The 19,224-nt window shown below is 43.3% G+C and overlaps 1 protein-coding gene across 1 annotated transcript in view; it reads left to right on the top strand.

Annotated features, from left to right (window-relative positions):
• The first annotated feature begins 3,040 nt into the window (after nucleotides 1-3,040).
• The window catches only part of LRMDA (leucine rich melanocyte differentiation associated), a 511,149-nt gene continuing 494,965 nt past the window's right edge, over nucleotides 3,041-19,224 (top strand). Inside the window, exons 1-3 of the mRNA XM_052639700.1 lie at nucleotides 3,041-3,045; nucleotides 3,245-3,371; nucleotides 13,890-14,029. Coding sequence (XP_052495660.1) covers nucleotides 3,041-3,045; nucleotides 3,245-3,371; nucleotides 13,890-14,029 — 272 coding nt within the window. The remainder of the gene's footprint in view (nucleotides 3,046-3,244; nucleotides 3,372-13,889; nucleotides 14,030-19,224) is intronic.

Here is a 19,224-nt window from a genome sequence, read left to right as displayed (position 1 = left end):
CTGATTAGGTGCCCAGAGCAAGCCACCTGCTACAGATCAGACCACACACTGGGTCTCCGTGCCTGCCCTTGACATCTCTCCACTGGGCTGGGAAGACCTTTGTCCAGCTGCCCTTGCCTTGCTGTCCCTGTCCAGCCCCTGACCATGGCGCTCAGGTCTGCTTAGCCTTCCTGGCCCACCCCTCAGGCATTGTAGCTACAGCCAACCAAGCTGCTGAGTGATCGGAGTGACAGTCACTGCCTCTACCAGGGCTCTTGGGTCTGGGGTGTATTTTGCCGTCCATGTACAAGGTTATAACAGAGATCTTTTGGTCCTGTCATCTTTTCCTTATACCATAGCTGTCCCTTGAACAGCATAGATGTGTGTGGACCCTTAGAGCCTTTTTTGCCTCGTCATTTTATTTGACAACATGCATCTCTTTGCAGGCATCTTGTATAGAGGGGTATGAGGTAAAAGATTGACCCACATAATTTCTTCCCCCTTCTTCCAGGAAAACGTCAACAACAACAACACAAAAGTAAAAAAAAAGATTTAAAGTGTAAAAGGCATCCTCTAAGCATCTGTTTATTGCCTTCCACTTGCCAGCCAAGCTCCAGAAATTCTGTCCTCTCCATTTTACCTTCCATTACGCTCTTTGCCTCCTGTCCTTCAGCTCTGAATTTAGCTGATTAAGTCACCAAGTGCACATCACACTATTGACATGAAGATAGGGATTTATTAATATGCAACCCCTGCCCCCCACCCGCCCCCGCCACGTAACAAGGCTCCCTTTTAAATGAGCAGCTAATCACATGGCTTGGCAAAATGGGATCTCGAACCAGGCAAGTGACAGGGGATTTGAGCCTGAGCTTCTGAACTGCTCTCTGAAGTCTTCCTCCTGTTTTGAGTTCTGCCCCAGAGCCCACCCCCCAGAGGGAAAGGCATCTGTGCAGCACTCCCAGTGTTTCAGGCTTTGTCCTCACCATGCTGTGTCATTTTGTTTTATGCCTCCCCTGAAGCACTCTTGGAAAGGAGCTTTCTTCAGCTTGCCAGTTGCCAACCATTTGCTGATTCTCCTGATAAGAGCATTATATTTGCACTACTCCAGGATGGTGTGTATTTTGGACGTGCCTTTGACCAGAGCCCAGCTGATGTTTGAGCACAAGGACTTATTACCTGTCTGTTAGGTGCCCTGATGTGGAGGTGGCCTCGACTCCCCTAGAGATAAACAGGGGCTAGTTCTGAAAAGCACTTTGGCATCAGCACTCATTAACCCCCAAGGAGGAAGGGACTTCAGGAAAGGTTGGCATTTCCATGAGAAGCCACCCTTACTACACACCTTTGCACATCTGTTTCTCTGCACATCCCCTGCATCAGGATCCCTGACCAAAGGTCAGGGCTTCCAGAAAAATCAGCGAATGAAAGGAGGAAGCAAAAGAATGAAACCAGTATTTGCTAGTACGTTGTTACTCCTCTCTCACTTATTCTCCATAAGATTCAATAGCTACAGGCAACATAGATGAAGGGAGCTCATGGGGCTTATTGAGACACCCAAATTCAGGCTGCAAGTAAATGACGGGACAGGTCTTCCTGACTGCATGCCTTCCTGAAACATGAGGAAGAAGAGAGAAGAGAAGGAGGAAATGGAACTTGATGACTCTGTTGACCCTTGACCCCAGATGTATGCAGTACACCCCCACCCACACCCCCCGCTGTGGGGTATATAGTGTCAGTTACGGGGATTTGGTGTGGTCTGGGTGCTAGGCCCTGGCTAGGGCCACCTGGAGGTTTGGGGCAGGAACGGAGCTGCTGGTGGCGCTCTGGGCCCAGTGAAGTCTGAGTGTTGAATTGCTTCTCTCACCTCCCAAGTATTGCCTCTTAATTTTGGAGTCGTTTTGGATGGATGTCACGAGAAAGGTCTGGTACTCAAGTTCACACTCAAACCACAGGTCTAGGCATAGCATAGGCAAGCAAGGGGGTCTGTAATGGAAGTGCTATCAGTAAATGCATAAATAGTGTAGACAACATCTCCCCGATTGGTTACATTTTATAGAAGAGCCAGGGAGCCCATGCAAGCCAGCCCTCTGGCCAGGTCGTAGCTCAGCTGTCAGCCTCTGCAAGCTCAGCACAGCTCTTGGGTCTGGCAGGTGAACGAGCTGGGAGCATGTGGCCTGGCCCTGTGAGTCCCTCCATTGGGTGGCTTTCTGTAATCACCGTCAGTGTGCACCGGCCAGGCACATGCGCCAACTGCCCCTCGCTGCTGGCACCTCGTGCACCCCTTACCTTGCGAGTTAACTTTCAGCTATGCCTGTGACCAGGGTGGTTTTCCCCTTTCTGATACTTTTTTGCCCTGAGCTGGGTACTGCATCCTTTCCGATGTCTGTTTCCTTTACTGCCTCCGCATCTCCACTGTTGGATTCAGTGCTTTTTTTTCCTTCAAAAACTAAAGTGAGAAATCCACTATCCATAAATTAAAACCATAAACATCAAGCAGGGAGCCTTGAGGCAGAAATTCCCTCAACCCCTTTCTTAACCTACCCTTGCCTAACAAAAAGAAATCATGAAAGAAAAAGAAACGGCCCCTCGGACTGGAGTGACTGTGTGCTTCCCCGGGTGTCTTGCCTTTTGAGGTAGCCACTGGGACACTGGGCAGAAGCAAATTAAGTGATTAGTAAAGAAAAAAAAAAAAAAAAAAAGCAGAGGTAGGGGGAAAGTCAAAGGCGGTGAATGCAGAGAAAGGAATCCTTCCCTGCCGTTTCCTAGGACTGCGCAGAGAACAGCTAAGAAATGATACTTGAAGTTATATTTATTATTGTAAGAGGGTATGATATTTCTGGGCAGAAATGATGGATGACAACTTAAATTTGTGTCCAGGGAATGAAGGTGAACTGTGACAGAGTTATTTATCTTGGGAATGGAGGTTAGGGTCAGCCGAGGCTGGGTGCCTGAAGCCACAAGACATTGACAAATTTATCCTGCAGGCCGTATCTGAAGCCCTTTGTTTTGGATCCTGGCTACTCAGTAAGTGACCCTCATCCTTCATGTTGGCAATGCGTGAAGGATGCGGTGAGTGCCAGCGGCCCCTTCTCCCCGGCTGCCCCCGCCCCGGCTCCCTCTACTAATTCTTGTCATTCACTTTGCTGACAGGCACCAAGCCCAAACTATTCCCAGTCCTGAAAGGGAAGGTTAAAATATTTATTTCGGCTCATAATGGCCTCCCTGATTTAGTGCAGGACCATTTTTCCTGTTGCCTTTGTCATTGCAGGTCACTGGAAGGACTGAGCGCGTTCGGGAGCCTGGAGGAACTCATCTTGGACAACAATCTGCTCGGCGATGACCTCGTGTTGCCGGGGCTACCCAGGCTCCACACCTTAACCCTCAACAAGAACCAAATATCCTTGTCTCTGCCCCTGCCCCCACTCCCTGCCTGGCCCCGCAGTGGTCCCCTCCCGCAGGCCATCCCCCCCACACAAATACCTGTGAAATGTCAAATGAGTTTTATGTGTCAGCTAAATTAAAGTAGGTGAAATACAGTCCGTGGGCAGACAAAGCGTTCTGTCTCCTGGCACTCGGGACACTTCAGAGTAATTTATTATAGGTCATTCATAAATGAAATGCACCATTATATCTTCCTGTTGCTCCATTTTAGTGTAGAGATCTAAGTTATGGCTGTGAAGAAATCTTTTTAATAGATAAAAATAGAGAAAGAAAATAATGTCACTGCTGCCGAGAAGGCAAAGCCGGCTTCTGTTTGCTTGGGCTTGTGTGGGAGGGCGACCTCTGGTGGGAAGCAGAGGGTAGTGCGGCCAAGCAACTTCAGCCTCCACGGAGGGTTCTGGAAGGCTCTGGGGCAGACTTGCGGAACACTTCTGACCGGAGAGAGGGGAAAGGGGCTCAGGTGGAAGATAAGTGTGAAGCCCAGGTCCAGCTCTGCCCCCCGTGGTGTTTACAGTACTGGGATGATGAGAAGGGCCAAGGAGAGCCATTCCAGTGTGTGGTTTCTCCTTAAGGTGGTGAGGATCCAGCAGCCTGGGGTGATACTTCAGAGGGATCCATTGCTCTGGATTCTGTAATGAGGCTGAGAAATGAATCACAGGGTTATGCAGTGTGAGGCGCACAGCTCCTCCCAGCAGAGCTGTAGACCTCTATGCCCGCCCAGTGCCACCTCTATGTCCACACAGTGCCACCTCTATGCCCGCACAGTGCCAGTGTGCTGAAACAGGCTGTTTTTTCAGCTTTGTTACTGCTTGTTTCCTTCACACCTAGAAGAATGTCTGGCACAAAGTTGAAGTTTAATAAATGATTGTGGGATGAAGGAATTGTTATGATCAGCTAGCTGTTCTTTATTGAGCACTCCTATGGATGAGGGACTGTGCTTGGTAACTTTAAGTGTATTTGTTTTTGTTCTTGCAAACCCTTTGAGAAGGGTGTGGTTTCTTTATTTACCTAGATTAGCAAAGAATTGAAGGACAGGCCCACAGCCAGATGTTTAACAAGATACCAGGCCCTGGATTCAGTCTCAACTGAGGCCAGATCCAGAGTTCTTTCCACTTGACTGTGTTGTCTCAGACTTGAAATCCAATCACCTTGTTTTATGGATGGAGTGTTTGAGACCTGAAGTGGTTTAATCACATGTTTGTGTTCACATGGTAAGTTAGAAACAGGATGGGGCATTTTCCCACAAAGTATGAAATAAAGCTAGATATACATGTTCAGTTCAGTCTCTCAGTCGTGTCCGATTCTTTGCGACCCCATGAATCGCAGCACGCCAGGCCTCCTTGTCCATCACCAACTTCCGGAGTTCACTCAGACTCATGTCCATCGAGTCGGTGATGCCATCCAGCCACCTCATCCTCTGTTGTCCCCTTCTCCTCCTGCCCCCAATCCCTCCCAGCATCAGAGTCTTTTCCAATAAGTCAACTCTTTGCATGAGGTGGCCAAAGTACTGGAGTTTCAGCTTTAGCATCAGTCCTTCCAAAGAACACCCAGGACTGATCTCCTTTATTTTTTTTATTATTATTTTTTTTTAACTATGTTTCATTTTTATTTTTTTTTCTTTTTTTTTTTTAATTTTAAAATCTTTAATTCTTACATGTGTTCCCAAACATGAACCCCCCTCCCACCTCCCTCCCCGTAACATCTCTGTGGGTCATCCCCATGCACCAGCCCCAAGCATGCTGTATCCTGCGTCAGACATAGATTAGCGATTCAATTCTTACATGATAGTATACATGATAGAATGCCATTCTCCCATATGATCTCCTTTAGAATGGACTGGTTGGAGTCCAGGGGACTCTCAAGAGTCTTCTCCAACACCACAGTTCAAAAGCATCAATTCTTCGACGCTCAGCCTTCTTCACAGTCCAACTCTCACATCCATACATGACCACAGGAAAAACCATAGCCTTGACTAGATGGACCTTTGTTGGCAAAGTGATGTCTCTGCTTTTGAATATGCTATCTAGGTTGGTCATAACTTTCCTCCCACGGAGTAAGCGTCTTTTAATTTCATGGCTGCAGTCACCATCTGCAGTGATTTTGGAGTCCAAAAAAATAAAGTCTGCCACTGTTTCCCCATCTGTTTGCCATGAAGTGATGGGACCAGATGCCATGATCTTCGTTTTCTGAATGTTGAGCTTTAAGCCAACTTTTTCACTCTCCTCTTTCACTTTCATCAAGAGGCTTTTTAGTTCCTCTTCACTTTCTGCCAGAAGGGTAGTGTCATCTGCATATCTGAGGTGATTGATATTTCTCCCATCAGTCTTGAATCCAGCTTGTGCTTCTTCCGGCTCAGCGTTGTATACGTTAAGATTGGCATATGTGTTTATGTCAGCTGTCAGAATGATTTGCAAAATTATTTATTAATCACTGCTTATATGTTGTTAGAAGTTAATATTTATTCAGTAAAAGATGCTGTTTGTGGCCATTATTAATTGGTATTTTCTTAGAAGAATGAGAAGGCTTACAAGTAAATATGAGTCCTTATCATAATGAAATATTCATGGATTATTTTTTCCTCTCCTATCCTTTGGTCAACCAGATTTCCTGGTTGTTGCAAATATTAGCAAAGAATTGAATAAAAATTACTGAGAATAATTTTTCAGATAATTATAGGGTCTTATAGCTTCCTTGCCATTTGAGATGATTAACTGCTTGATAGTCTGAAATCAATTAAGAATAAAAGGATAATTAGACTAGAATTTGAATGATATGTTTCCTCCTATGGACCCCATGCTCATATTCTGTGTCCCACATTACTGTAGAGTGTTGGAGTTGTTGGACTTGGGGTTCAGGTGGCAGTTTAATTACGGTTACCATGGCCACACAGCTAAGCTTCTGAGAGCCTCTGTTTCTTTTCTTTTTTTTTTTGTACGTGTGATTTTACAGCTTTCACCTGCCTGTTAGAAAAACTGACAAAGAGGAATGTATGAAAATTTTGTGTGTGTGTTGGAATCAAAGTGCAATGGTGATATATGCAAAGCAGATTTTTGTGTGACTATAAAACCAGCTGCCTCTGCTCCGGGATGTTGTCAAGATAGCAATATAAGAAATGGTGCTGTGAGAAGGGCTTCCCTAACAGCCCACAGATGAAGCCACAAAGCTTGTACAGCAAATGCTAATCCCAAACTCAATTCCTCTTCTCACTCAACACAGTTCCTGGCCACTTCTCTGTACTATTAGTTGATACATCCCAAGACATGCAAACTCATTTTAGCACCAGCTTGAGCCAGACAATTAAAAGAAGGGCACACCCACTATGAGAGAATGCCATTTCATATCATGACAATCTGCAGATGAATTAGTGGGTGATTTTTTTTGCTCAATCACTGATTTGTATAATAACTATTGGAAAGTATTTCTTTTGGATACCTATGTGTTTAATATTCATTGGTTATAGTATTGCTCTTTTCTATTACCACTAGCAGTCGAAGAGATATTGAGCAAATATTGATGGTTGACAGATTACCTGGTTAGATTAAATAGGTTAGAGTCTACTAAGATTCATGTTTCATGTGAATTTACTAGGCATTATTATCTCTCATTTTAGAGGATTCATTTTCATAACCTGGTTTAGAATATGTTGAAAATGTGCAGGGATTCACATTAGAATTCATTCATTCATTCAGTTAATTTATTTAAACTAAAAACAACAGCAGCCAAAAGAGGTCACCATTTCTCCCACCCTCCACTCCCTCTTCTGGCAACCACCGATCTCTTCTTTTTATGTATGAGGTTGGTCTTAATGCTATTGTTGTTTGAGGTTCCACATATGAGAGAGATCATACAGCATTTGTCTTTCTCTGACTTATTTCACTCAGCATGAAAAAGTTCTTGAGGTCCACCCACGTTGTTACATATAGCAAGATTTCATTCTTTTTATGGGTGAATAACATTGTGTTTTGTGTGTGCGTGTGTATCACACTTTCTTTACCCATTCATCCACTGATAGACACTCAACGTTGTTTCCACGTCTCGGCTATTGCAAATAATGCTGCCGTGAGCATGGGGCTACACATAGCTTTTCAGGTTCGTGTTTTTGCTTTCTTTGGATAAATATCCAGGAGTGGAATCCTGGATCAAATGCTAGTCTTATGTTTAATTTTTTTGAGAAGCATCCATACTGTTTTCCATAGTGGCTGCACCGGCTTACATTCCCGTCAGCAGTGTTCAAGGGTTCCCTTTCTTCACATCCTCACCAGCAGTCATTGTTTCTTGTCTTTTTGATAGTAGCCATTCTAACAGGCATAACGTGAAATCACAGGGTGGTTTTGATTTGCATTTCTCTAATGATCAGTGATGTTGAACATCTTTTCATGTACCCGTTGGTCATCTGTCTGTCTTCTTTGGAAAAATGTCTACTCAGATCTTCTGTCCATTTTGTAATTGTAATTTTTTTTCTTTTTTTTTTTTTTGGCTATTGAGTTTTATGGGTTCTTTATATAGGTTAGACGTTAGTCCCTCATAAAATAGTATTTATAATTATTTTCTCCCATTCAGTGAGTTACCTTTTTATTTTGTTGGCAGATTCCTTTGCTGTGTAGAATGTTTTTCATTTTTAAAGTGATAAGCTAGACTGGCTGATGGTTTTATTCTCAGTGTGGCTATCACCAGAGATTAGTAGGCTTCTTGTTTTTCCTTAGTTCAGTCCTTTCCCTGTTCTAGCATCTCTTGTCTGTGGCTGAGGGATCAATGTTGGTGGTGTGGAAGGAACCAGAAGGAAGCAGAAGGCAATCTGTAGCTGTAGAGCTGGCTAGTGATATCACTATATTCTTGTAAGTGCTTTATTGCCAGTATATACAAAAACCAGCAGTTGGCTTTTTCATGATGGAGCATGTCTTCTTTCTCCTCTGGTCTACTGGTATGATCCCAAAGGTTGGCTTCCTTACCTTGTACACTTGACCAAGAAATCAAAAAATGAAAGACAGGTAGAAGCAGCAGGAACGCTATGTGCCATCCTCTGTCTTTCCAGCCACTGACTCTCCCACCTGCTTGTTTGAATGCCCCGGCTCTACAGCAGTTTTGAGGTGCCATGATGCTACTCCATGAAATACCTTGGACTTTGGCTCTGTCCATTAGCTTTGCTGCACAACAACCCACTCCAAAACTTAGAGTCTTACAAAAACCAATATTTTTTTTGTTTATAATTCTGTATGTCAGCTATTTGGGCAGGGCTCAACTGGGTGGTTCTGCTCATCTTCTGTGGGTCACTCAGGCAGCCACAGTTATTTGGAGGCTCTGCTAGGGCTGGATGATCTGAGATTGCCTTGCTTATATGTCTGGAGGTCGGTATTGGTTGTTAGTGGAACTCCATGTCTCCAACAGGCTAGCACAGGCCTCTCTATGTGGGAGGGATGCCCCAAGAGCAAAGCTCAATGTGCAACTACTTTTCAAACTCTGTTTGCACCAGAGATGTTGCTGCCTCATGGCCAATGCAAGCCACATATCAAATGTAGAACAAATATGAGGGGGATTCCAGAACCCAAACCAAATATTTGGCACATTTCTTCTAGATTCACCAACGCCTCCCTTGCCCACTGCATGCTTCCTCCTTGCCCTCTCAGCTCTTTGTTCCATTTCTGTTCAGCCCTCAGGTTTTGGCTCCTGTTGTGGTAGACCATGTTGTCTCAGTCTAGCTCTTCATCTCCTGTTCGTTGCTTATCTCTTCTCTCTTTGTCTGGTCACTGTTGTCACTAGCCATGGTGTTGACTTCCTCTTCCAGCATTCATGTTCTCGCTCTCTCTCTCACTCACCCACTCACCCATAAGCATGGACAGTCGCAGCCATATCATGTCTAAATACCCAGCCCCGAATAAGGGAACAACGGAAATGGCAGGAAAAGATCGTTAGCCAAATGGTTCTCTCCCACTTGCCTTTGGGGGTGGGTAGAGGAAAGGTGATAAGCTGACTTCATTTTAAGTCACACTTCATTTCATTATTTTCTGATTCTCTGTTGGCTTCAGCACATGCAGGAAGAGAGAGCTGTGAACTGTGGCGCCAACAGGAAGATAGAATAGTGCTCCATGTCACATAGCTGGGCTGTGGTTAGGAGACCAGTGAGTGGGGTTAGGAGGCCAGACTGGAGTTCCCATAGAATTTACTGTGTCATCTTGAAGAAGGGGCTGTATCTTGTCAGAGGCTTCATTTTCTTTACCTGTACATTGAGTATTATACATCCGAGAGTATTGTTGATAGTGCTGGCATAATATATATGGGAAATCACTTTAACACCTTGAACCGTTACAAGTTCCTTGCACATTTTACTGTTAGCCAAGGCTTTTATGCCTTAAATGCCTGATCCCAAATTGAAAGTGACTGAGGTAGGAGTACAACCGGATGACAGCACCTGGTGATATTCTACAAAAGCACAGAAGACTCCTCATGTTTTTGTTTTTTAAATTCCTCTCTTTGTGGCCCCTAGAATTGTCATTTTGTAGGACTTAGGTCTGAATATAGACTCTGCCTTTTAGTCATTGTGTGATCTTTGACTGCAAGTTTCCTTAGTTGTTATCTGGATGTGATCATCTTTCAGACACCTGTGTGTGTGCGAATCAAATATGTCATGTAGGCTGTTCAGCATTTGCAAATCTTCTATCAGGATAAGCTCTAATTGAAATACCCCCAGGAGTCATAGGTGCTGCCCTTTGACCTGGGGTTGAACACAGAGGGAGAGATGTGCCCACTCTCACCTGGGAAGCAGCTTCAGACCTGTGCAACCCAACATGACACCATGAGATTCCCCTCCTGCCTCGGGCTCCAAACTTTCAAGGCAAGATGTGGCTTTGATCTTTGGCGCTCTGCAGAAAATCTCCCTTGGCAAACCTAGCCATGAGAGCTGGGCTCTGCAATGGCAACTTTCTGTAGACAGCGTTGAGAAAAGTCTAAATGGCAAGTACTCTGGAGAAGACTTGATGAGGGAAACCAGGTGTGTGCTGAGAACCCAGCTGGAGAGAGTTAAAACTGTGCCAGATAGCTTCACATTTTAAAAGGAGAGAAAAAAAAAATCACCCTTAGGAGAATCCTTGAAAGTGTCTTCACCAAGGTAGTATTGGTTAGCTGGAGACACCAAGTTCCCTCGGCTGATTGTCTCCGGTTAATTTTCTCTGCAACTTGACAGAAGGAATGTGACAGGTTCCATCCCAAGTGCACAGTCAGGCAAGACAAGGCTGTGCTCGTCCTTATTGACCCAGGAGATGAAGAAACCAATGGAAACTTCTCACGTTCCAGTCTCCAGTGGTGCTGTCAACATAATGACGTTGTTCTTATCCAGAGCATCCATGGGATAGGCGCAAGTGATCCCTCACCAGTGTGGATTCGAGGGGACCACCTTGCCCGGCCCAAATGATTACTTAGCAGATAGTTGGAAGGCTCAGGAAGAAGAACTTGCTTCTGCTACACAAAATATCCTAAAGGAGGCAGACTCTGAGACTCCAGTGAGTCCTCTAGGATTCACTGGCACAGAATGGCTGAAGCTTCTTGAAGCCTGCAGACCCTTTGCCCAAGAAATTCCCATGATCAAGACATTCAAATGAGTTTCCATCTCCACAGCCTACTGCTAAGAGGCAGATCCAGATTTTGCGAAGTGTAACGCTTACATAATTTGAAGAGGCTCTCTTAAAGGCAAAGACTGTATAATTACAAACACAAAATTAGGTATGGAGATGAATGTGTATTTGGAATAAAAAATGTGTCGAAGCAAATTAAATTTTTTAAGTTGACAGATACCATACATTGAAATATTTAGAAAATAATCTCTTTTATACTATGTATGAGAACTTTTTCTATTTTTTCCTGCAAATTCCCTTATAACTTCATTATTTAATTAAGTTTTACAGGTGGCTCAGATGGTAAAGAATCCGCCTGCAATGTGGGAGACCTGGGTTTGATCCCTGGTTTGGAAGGATCCTCTGGAGGAGGACATGGAAACCCACTCCAGTATTCTTGCCTGGAGAATCCCATGGACAGAGGAGCCTGACAGGCTACTGTCCATGGGATCGCAAGAGTCGGACATGACTTAGTGACTAAACCACCACCACTACTTCCCTGGATGGTAGAATGAAAGCCTTCCCGTGGCTAATTACCAAATGTTGAGGAATGACTGGGACTTTAAGCCAACTCAGTTGTCTAGTGTTTCTCTACCTTGGAGATCTTGCCAGTTTTGAGTTCCATTTCTTCACAGTCTCACCTTTGTGCGGTAGATGAAAAAAAAGATGAAAGTTTAAGTAACTTGTCTCTAAGAGAGAAATAGGTTTGATCTGGACTTTGTTGTCCATAATAGAAAGGGCTTCCCATGGATTCTCCAGGGCCATTGTCCACATAAATACTTTGAATCACTTCAGAGCAACACATCAGTGCCTTTTCAGTGGCCCACTCTCTTGGAGTTTTACAGAAATACTGTAAAACTGGCTGGCCAGTAAGAATGTTCAGCTTGTCTGCCTGCCCCCCTTGAACTAGGACCTGGCTTGAGGCTTCTGGAAAGCCTCATGGGTATGAGTCTTGTTGTTCCTTGGCGTATCCAATGGGTACCATATGTGGGCAAGAAGGTTGGAGAGAACCCTGAAGGGGAGAAACCAGGACTCGGGCTGAGGTGTATGCAGGTCCAAGTTGAGGCATGGAGTATCCTCCCTGAGTGATGCTGCTGGCTCTGGCCCATCCTGAGTACTGGACTAAGACTGAGAAATTTTTGAGGAAGCCACTCCAAAGCACAGGGGTCTCTGAGATGCTTTTGCCTGGGCTGAAGGGCAGCACTCGTAGGAGAGTACTGGCAAGATTCCTTCTTTTTCCTTTTCTTCGTTTAATGTAATGACTGTGAAACATGCAAAGATAGTACTTGCTGGAAAAGGCAAGTTTTCCCTGAAATTGTTCATTGTCATTTTAATTAGTTTTACTTAGATAATTTTCTTAAAGAGTGTGGTGACTGAACTTTAAGAAGTATTAAGTATGTTTTGTCTTGAGTGATGAAATTCATTGAAGTGTTGACTCCTGGTCACTTACCCTCTGTATTTCAAGCTTACCTCCTTGGTAGGACCTTCTCACTCATCTTCTCCATAGGCTTCTAATCTGTCATCCTCATTCCAGTGATCCTTTGTGGTCATTCCTGGGTATCATGTGTTGAAGATTTGAAAGATCAAGAACTCGGTTGTACAGTGTCCTGTCTTTTGTGTAGGAAATGATGATGTTGGCCAGTAGACACCCACAACCTATGCGGACACTCAGACCCTCTTCAACTAGATTTCCGCTCTCTTGCTTGTGAGCTTTCCCTTTCATTGTGTTGCTCTTGCTCCCTCCCAGTCTAGTGCTGTTCATCCATATGATCTTTTTTTTATTATTATTTTTACTTTATTTTACTTTACAATACTGTATTGGTTTTGCCATACATTGACATGAATCATGTGATCTCTACATAGCGTATGTATGAATAGTGCTCGAAGGCACTTAGTTTAGAGAATATAAAGTTGAAGGGAGATATGTGAGCCTCAACCATCTGAAAGGCCATCACATGGAAGAGAGATATTGCTTACTCTTTGTGACTTCCCCAACTAGCTAAATTGAGTCACTGTGTGGGAATTCAGTCTCTGGGGGAATAAAAACTCTCTCTTATGGTTGTTAGAGCTAGTTTAAACTTCCCTGTGGTGATCCTCTGGCAGATATGTTAGGGACTGGATTCAGATGTTGGTTGGATTTGGAGTTCAGTTGACAAACTGAAGTATGAGAAAATTGGGATAACACCCCCAAGGTTAGGTAGCATCCTCACAGAGTAAGGGCACCCCTTTTATTTCATTTGACCTTCTTTTCCTGGAAATGGTACCCCGACTCTTTGATTCTTATCAGTGGCATCTACCATCATGGATTTAGCCCCTGTATGCTCTACCGTCATTTCCTGGTAAGGGCCCCATTCTGTCTGCTGATACAATGTTAGCTAGCTCTTTTCACTGGTAGGCTCCCAGTAGTTATGGCCTCTATTTATGGCCTACACCTGTTCTGTTTGTCTTTTCTTCTTAGCTGTGTACTCCTTTTCACCCAATGTAATGTCTTATTGCCACCAGTGAGGCCACTGAGCAATGCCTAGCTCCACAACAGGCTCTCAGATCATAGAGGAGGCCAATCCCAGTTTGTATCCACGCTATTCCCAGGTTTTAATGATGGACTACCCCCAAAGGAGAAACTGGGTTATTTCTGATGAGACCTTTGGAAGTAATTTCTTGCTTTCATTAAAGTTGATCTGTGTCCCCTGTGGGAGTGAAAAACTAACCATGTCAGACACCCACAGCAAGTTGATTTCAACCCCTATCCATGTCATGTCCTGGGAGCAGATGGGGTTCATCAGCTGCTAGGCTGTGCCTGTCAGTTATGGTCTGTGTCCCTTGCTAAGCCTTTTGTCTTTCTGGATCAAGATCCTTAACCTTCGTCACATCACTGACTTGGAGTATCTGCTTGATCACCTGGCAGAAGTGACACCAGCTCTGGAGTACCTCAGCCTCCTGGGGAATGTGGCATGTCCCAATGAGCTCGTCAGCCTGGAAAAGGATGAGGAAGACTACAAGAGATACAGGTGAGTATCTAGGGGTTTGAGCATAGTATGAAAAGAAAAAAATGACATTTTTGGGGAGAGAATATTATACTCTGGGGTGCACAGTAGATGTCTGGTAAGCATCACTGGTCCCTTCATGCTATATTAAACTTTACCCCATTGGGTACCCTATGGCCAGAGTCTCCCTTCAGTGAGGGTAACAAGAGCCAAGAAAAATGAAAAGACGTTGAGTGGTCTAGCCCAGGGGTTAACCAACTTGTCTGTAAAGGGCTGGATATTAAATACCGTATGCTTTGAAAGTCATGTGGCCTCTGTTGCAACTATTCAACTCTTCTATTATAGTGCATAAGTAGTAATGAACAGAGGAGCCTGGTAGGCTGCAGTCCATGGGGTCGCAAAGAGTCAGACATGACTGAGCAACTTCACTTTCACTTTTCACTTTCATGCATTGGAGAAGGAAATGGCAACCCACTCCAGTGTTCTTGCCTGGAGAATCCCAGGGGCAGGGGAGCCTGGTGGGCTGCCATCTGTGAGGTCGCAAAGAGTCGGACACAACTGAAGTGACTTAGCAGCAGCAGCAGCAGCAGCAGCAGCAGCAGCAGTAACAGTAATGAACAGTTTGTAAATGAATCGGCAATGCCGTGTTCCAATAAAATTTTATTTACAAAAACATGCAGCAGGCCAAATTAGACCCATGGGCTGTATTTCGCTGGCTCCTCCTCTGTGTTGTAAGATCTTCCTGTCTGCTTCAGAGTCACATCTTAGAGAAAGAGGCCTTCCCATGAAAGTTTAGGGAGCTTATATACAGTCTCAAGAGAAAGTTCCATAAGGTCCATGACTTTGGTCTTTGATGGAGTCCAAAGTGAAAATACTATTCTTTCTTCTCTCTGCTTCTGAACTATCAGCTTTGAAATACCTAATCCAAAGTCCTCTTTAGGAAGTCTTTTTTGATCTTACCCATTTTACTAAACTCATTTTATTTTTGCTCTTCATTTTAAATTTTGTATGTTCTCATTCTTGATTATTGTTTTCTAAACGTTTTAAATGATGTTTTCATATGTATAGCTTTTCTCTCAGTTATAATATAAGCTCTCACTGGCACCCCACCTGAATCAATGTACAAGGAGGGAGGGAAATAGAAAGGGAGGAAGGAAAGAAATAAAAGGTAGGGAGGACTCAGTTCAGTTCAGTCACTCAGTCGTGTCCGACTCTTTGAAACCCCACGGACTGCAGCACACCAGGCTTCCCTGTCAATCACCAACTTCCAGAGCTAACTCAAACTCATGTCCATTGTGTCAGTGATTCCATCCAACCATCTCATCCTCTGTCATCCCCTTCTCGTCCCACCCCCAATCTTTCCCAGCATCAGGGTCTTTTCCAATGAGTCAATCTTTTTCATCAGGTGGCCAAAGTATTGGAGTTTCAGCTTCAACATCAGTACTTCCAATGAACACTCAGGGCTGATTTCCTTTAGAATTCACTGATTTGATCTTCTTGCAATCCAAGGGACTCTCAAGAGTGTTCTCTAACACCACAGTTCGAAAGCATCAATTCTTCTGTGCTCAGCTTTCTTTATAGTCCAACTCTCACATCCATACACAACTACCAGAAAAACCATAGATTTGACTACATGAACCTTTGTTGGTAAAGTAATGTCTCTGCTTTTTAATAGGTTGTCTAGGTTGGTCATAGCTTTTCTTCCAAGGAGCAAGATCTTTTAATTTCATGGCTGCAATCACAATCTGCAATGATTTTGGAGCCCAAGAAAAAATAAAGTCTTTCACTGTTTCCATTGTTTCCCCATCAATTTGCTATGAAGTGATGGGGCTGGATGCCATGATCTTAGTTTTCTGAATTGTTGAGCTTTAAGCCAACTTTTTCACTCTACTCTTTCACTTTCATCAAGAGACTCTTTAGTTCCTCTTCACTTTCTGCCATAAGGGTGGTGTCATCTGTGTATCTGAGGTTATTGATATTTCTCCTGGCAATCTTGATTCCAGCTTGTGTTTTATCCAGCCCAGCATTCTGCATGATGTACTGTGCATATAAGTTAAATAAGCAGGGTGAAAATATACAGCCTTGACATACTCCTTTCCCAATTTGAAACCGGTCTTTTGTTCCATTTACAGTTCTAACTGTTACCTCTTGACTTGCGTGCAGATTTCTCAGGAGGGAGGTCAGGTGGTCTGGTATTACCATCTCTTGAAGAATTTGCCACAGTTTGTTGTGATCCACACCATCAAAGGCTTTGGCATAGTCATACAGAAGTAGATGTTTTTCTTCAACTCTCTTGCTTTTTTGATGATCCACTGGATGTTGGCAATTTGATCTCTGGTTCCTCTGCCTTTTCTAAATCCAGCTTGAACATCTGGAAGTTCATGGTTCACGTATTGCTGAAGCCTGGCTTGGAGAATTTGGAGCATTACTTTGCTAACATGTGAAATGAGTGCAATTGTACAGTAGTTTGAGCATTCTTTGGCATTGCCTTTCTTTGGGATTGGAATGAACTGACCTTTTCCAGTCCTGTGGCCACTGCTGAGTTTTCCAAATGCGCTGGCATAAGGAGTGCAGCACTTTTACAGCATCAACTTTCAGGATTTGAAATAGCTCAACTGGAATTCCATCACCTCCACTAGCTTTGTTCATAGTGATGCTTCCTAAAGCCCACTTGACTTTGCATTCCAGGATGTCTGGCTCTAGGTGAGTGATCACACTATGACGGTTATCTATCTGGGTCATGAAGATCTTTTTTGTACAGTTCTTCTGTGTATTCTTGCCACCTCTTCTTAATATATTCTGCTTCTCTGAGGTCCATACCATTTTTGTCCTTTATTGTGCTCTTCTTTTCATGAAATGTTCCCTTTCTGATTTCCTTGAAGAGATCACCAGTCTTTCCCATTCTATTTTCCTCTATTTCTTTGCATTAATCACTGAGGAAGGCTTTCTTATCTCTCCTTGCTGTTCTTTGGAACGCTGCATTCAAATGGGTATATTTTACCTTTCTCCTTTGCCTTTAGCTTTTCTTCTTTTCTCAGCTATTTGTAAGGCCTCCTCAGACAACCGTTTTGCCTTTTTGCATTTCTTTTTCTTGCGGATGGTCTTGATCACTGCCTCTTGTACAATGTCATGAACATCTGTCCATAGTTCTTCAGGAACTCTATCAGATCTAATTCCTTGCCTATTCCTCACTTCCACTGTATAATCATAAGGGATTTGATTTAGGTCATACCTGAATGGTGTAGTGGTTCTCCCTGCTTTCTTCAATTTAAGTCTGAATTTGGCAATAAGGAGTTCATGTCTGAGACACAGTCAGCTCCCAGTCTTGTTTTTGCTGACTGTATAGAGCTTCTCCATCTTTGGCTGCAAAGAATATAATCAATATAATCAATCTGATTTTGATATTAACTATCTGTTTAGTAGGAAGGACTACTAGAAAGTAAGTTTTGGAAGATTGGCGAGAGAGGATAATAGTTTGAGAGGAACTGGTCCTGTTGGGGTTCAGATTTTTAAGTGTGTGGTGATGAAGGAGTGTATTTAAGGGCATGCATTTTGTATAAAGGCAAAGCTGTAAGAAATAGTGAAATCTCTTCAAAATTATATATTTTAAAAGAAACATAGGGTACAGCAGAATTTCAGTTGTACTTTATTGGGAAGAATTTTGAAGGAATCTTATTTTTCAGCCATCTTAGAATAAAGTTCTATCCCTATCTTAAAAGAACTGTAATAAATCAATTTTTCTCATGAAGACTTTTATCTGGGATGTGATACCATTGATTTAAATGTGATTTCTCGTAGGAGAAATATAGTTAATTTCCAGCAAGTAAATAGTTAAAATTTATAAATCAATCTTCTAAGTTAATCACTTAGAACTTAATTTTCTTCTTTAACAGTTACTCTCATCAACTTTGGCACCTTTAACAGGTAGTTTCATGTATGAAGAGGTTGTTTTAAAACACTTTATCTTCTGGCAGTAACTTATTATAAAATATATCTTAGAAGGGTCAGGTGGTGGAAGAAAGTTCTCTCAGATATCATGTTTAGTAAACCAAACATTTTGGGGGAAATTCTTGTTTTCTGACTCTTTTCTTCAGATTTCTGGTTTTAATTCCTTAAAATCACCCAATAAATTGTATATGTGTATATATACATGTGTATGTGTGTATGCACACATTCATACACAAGTTCATTCATTTACCCATTCATGAAGTTATATGTGAATTGAACTGCAGGCACTTTTTTTAGGATGAGAACAACAGACTAAAGACCCTGCTGCTGGGAGGGATTGGGGGCAGGAGGAGAAGGGGAGGCAGAGGATGAGATGGCTGGATGGCATCACCGACTCAATGCACATGGGTTTGGGTGAACTCCGGGAGTTGGTAATGACAGGCCTGGCGTGCAACTCCCCCCCTTCATGGGGTTACAGAGGGTCGGAGGCGACTGAACTGAACAGACTGAGGAAAATCTCCCACTCCACTCTATTCAGTATCAAAGAAAGGTTTATAAGGGTGTAAAAGAAAAAGAAAAGCTAATAATAATTTTTACTGTTGTTATTGTAACTAGTCTCATTGGAAAAAATACTCAGACCTGTGGGATAAGGAGCCAGATCAGAAGATCTGATGTGGAGTCTAGTTTTGCTGGTGGGACTTTTTAAATGGGGAGGACAGTTTCGATCAGTGACCCTTAACCAAGGCTCTACTTGTGATTCATCCAGGGCGTTTTGATGCATCTAGTGCCAAATCCAACAAAATAGGCAATAGGTGACATTGATGCTTAATTAAGAACGACTGGACTGAAGAGTATTTAAATTCTTTGTTGGTTCTGCTGTTCTGCGACACTGTCCTCCCAGGCAGTGACAGGTTCTCTTTCACCGCTCATACCATTTTGTATATTCCTTCTTACACATTTCTCTTACTTTCTCACATTTCTCTTCTCATGTCAACATCCAGAGAGTGGCTTCCTGAAAGTCAGGACAGCATCTTCTTGCCCTTTGAAACCTTATCAATACCGAAAGTAGCGCTGGCTGTGGAATATGGGCCTGGTATCTGTCTAGAGGAGGTGGCCTGAAATCACCCTTCCCTCTGATGAACTGAATACTTATAGAGAAATGTGGGGCTCTTTGGGCACCTTGGGTGCCCACTGCCTGTTTGGAAGTAGATCCACTTGGATACCAACAAATGCAATTAAAAAGCAAGGATCTCCCCTTCAGAATCCACCCA

Source organism: Budorcas taxicolor, chromosome 5 (genome assembly GCF_023091745.1).
Source record: "Budorcas taxicolor isolate Tak-1 chromosome 5, Takin1.1, whole genome shotgun sequence".
Taxonomy (NCBI): Eukaryota; Metazoa; Chordata; class Mammalia; order Artiodactyla; family Bovidae; genus Budorcas; species Budorcas taxicolor.
The sequence above is the reverse complement of the archived record's forward strand: the minus strand, read 5'-3'. Positions and strand labels throughout refer to the sequence as shown.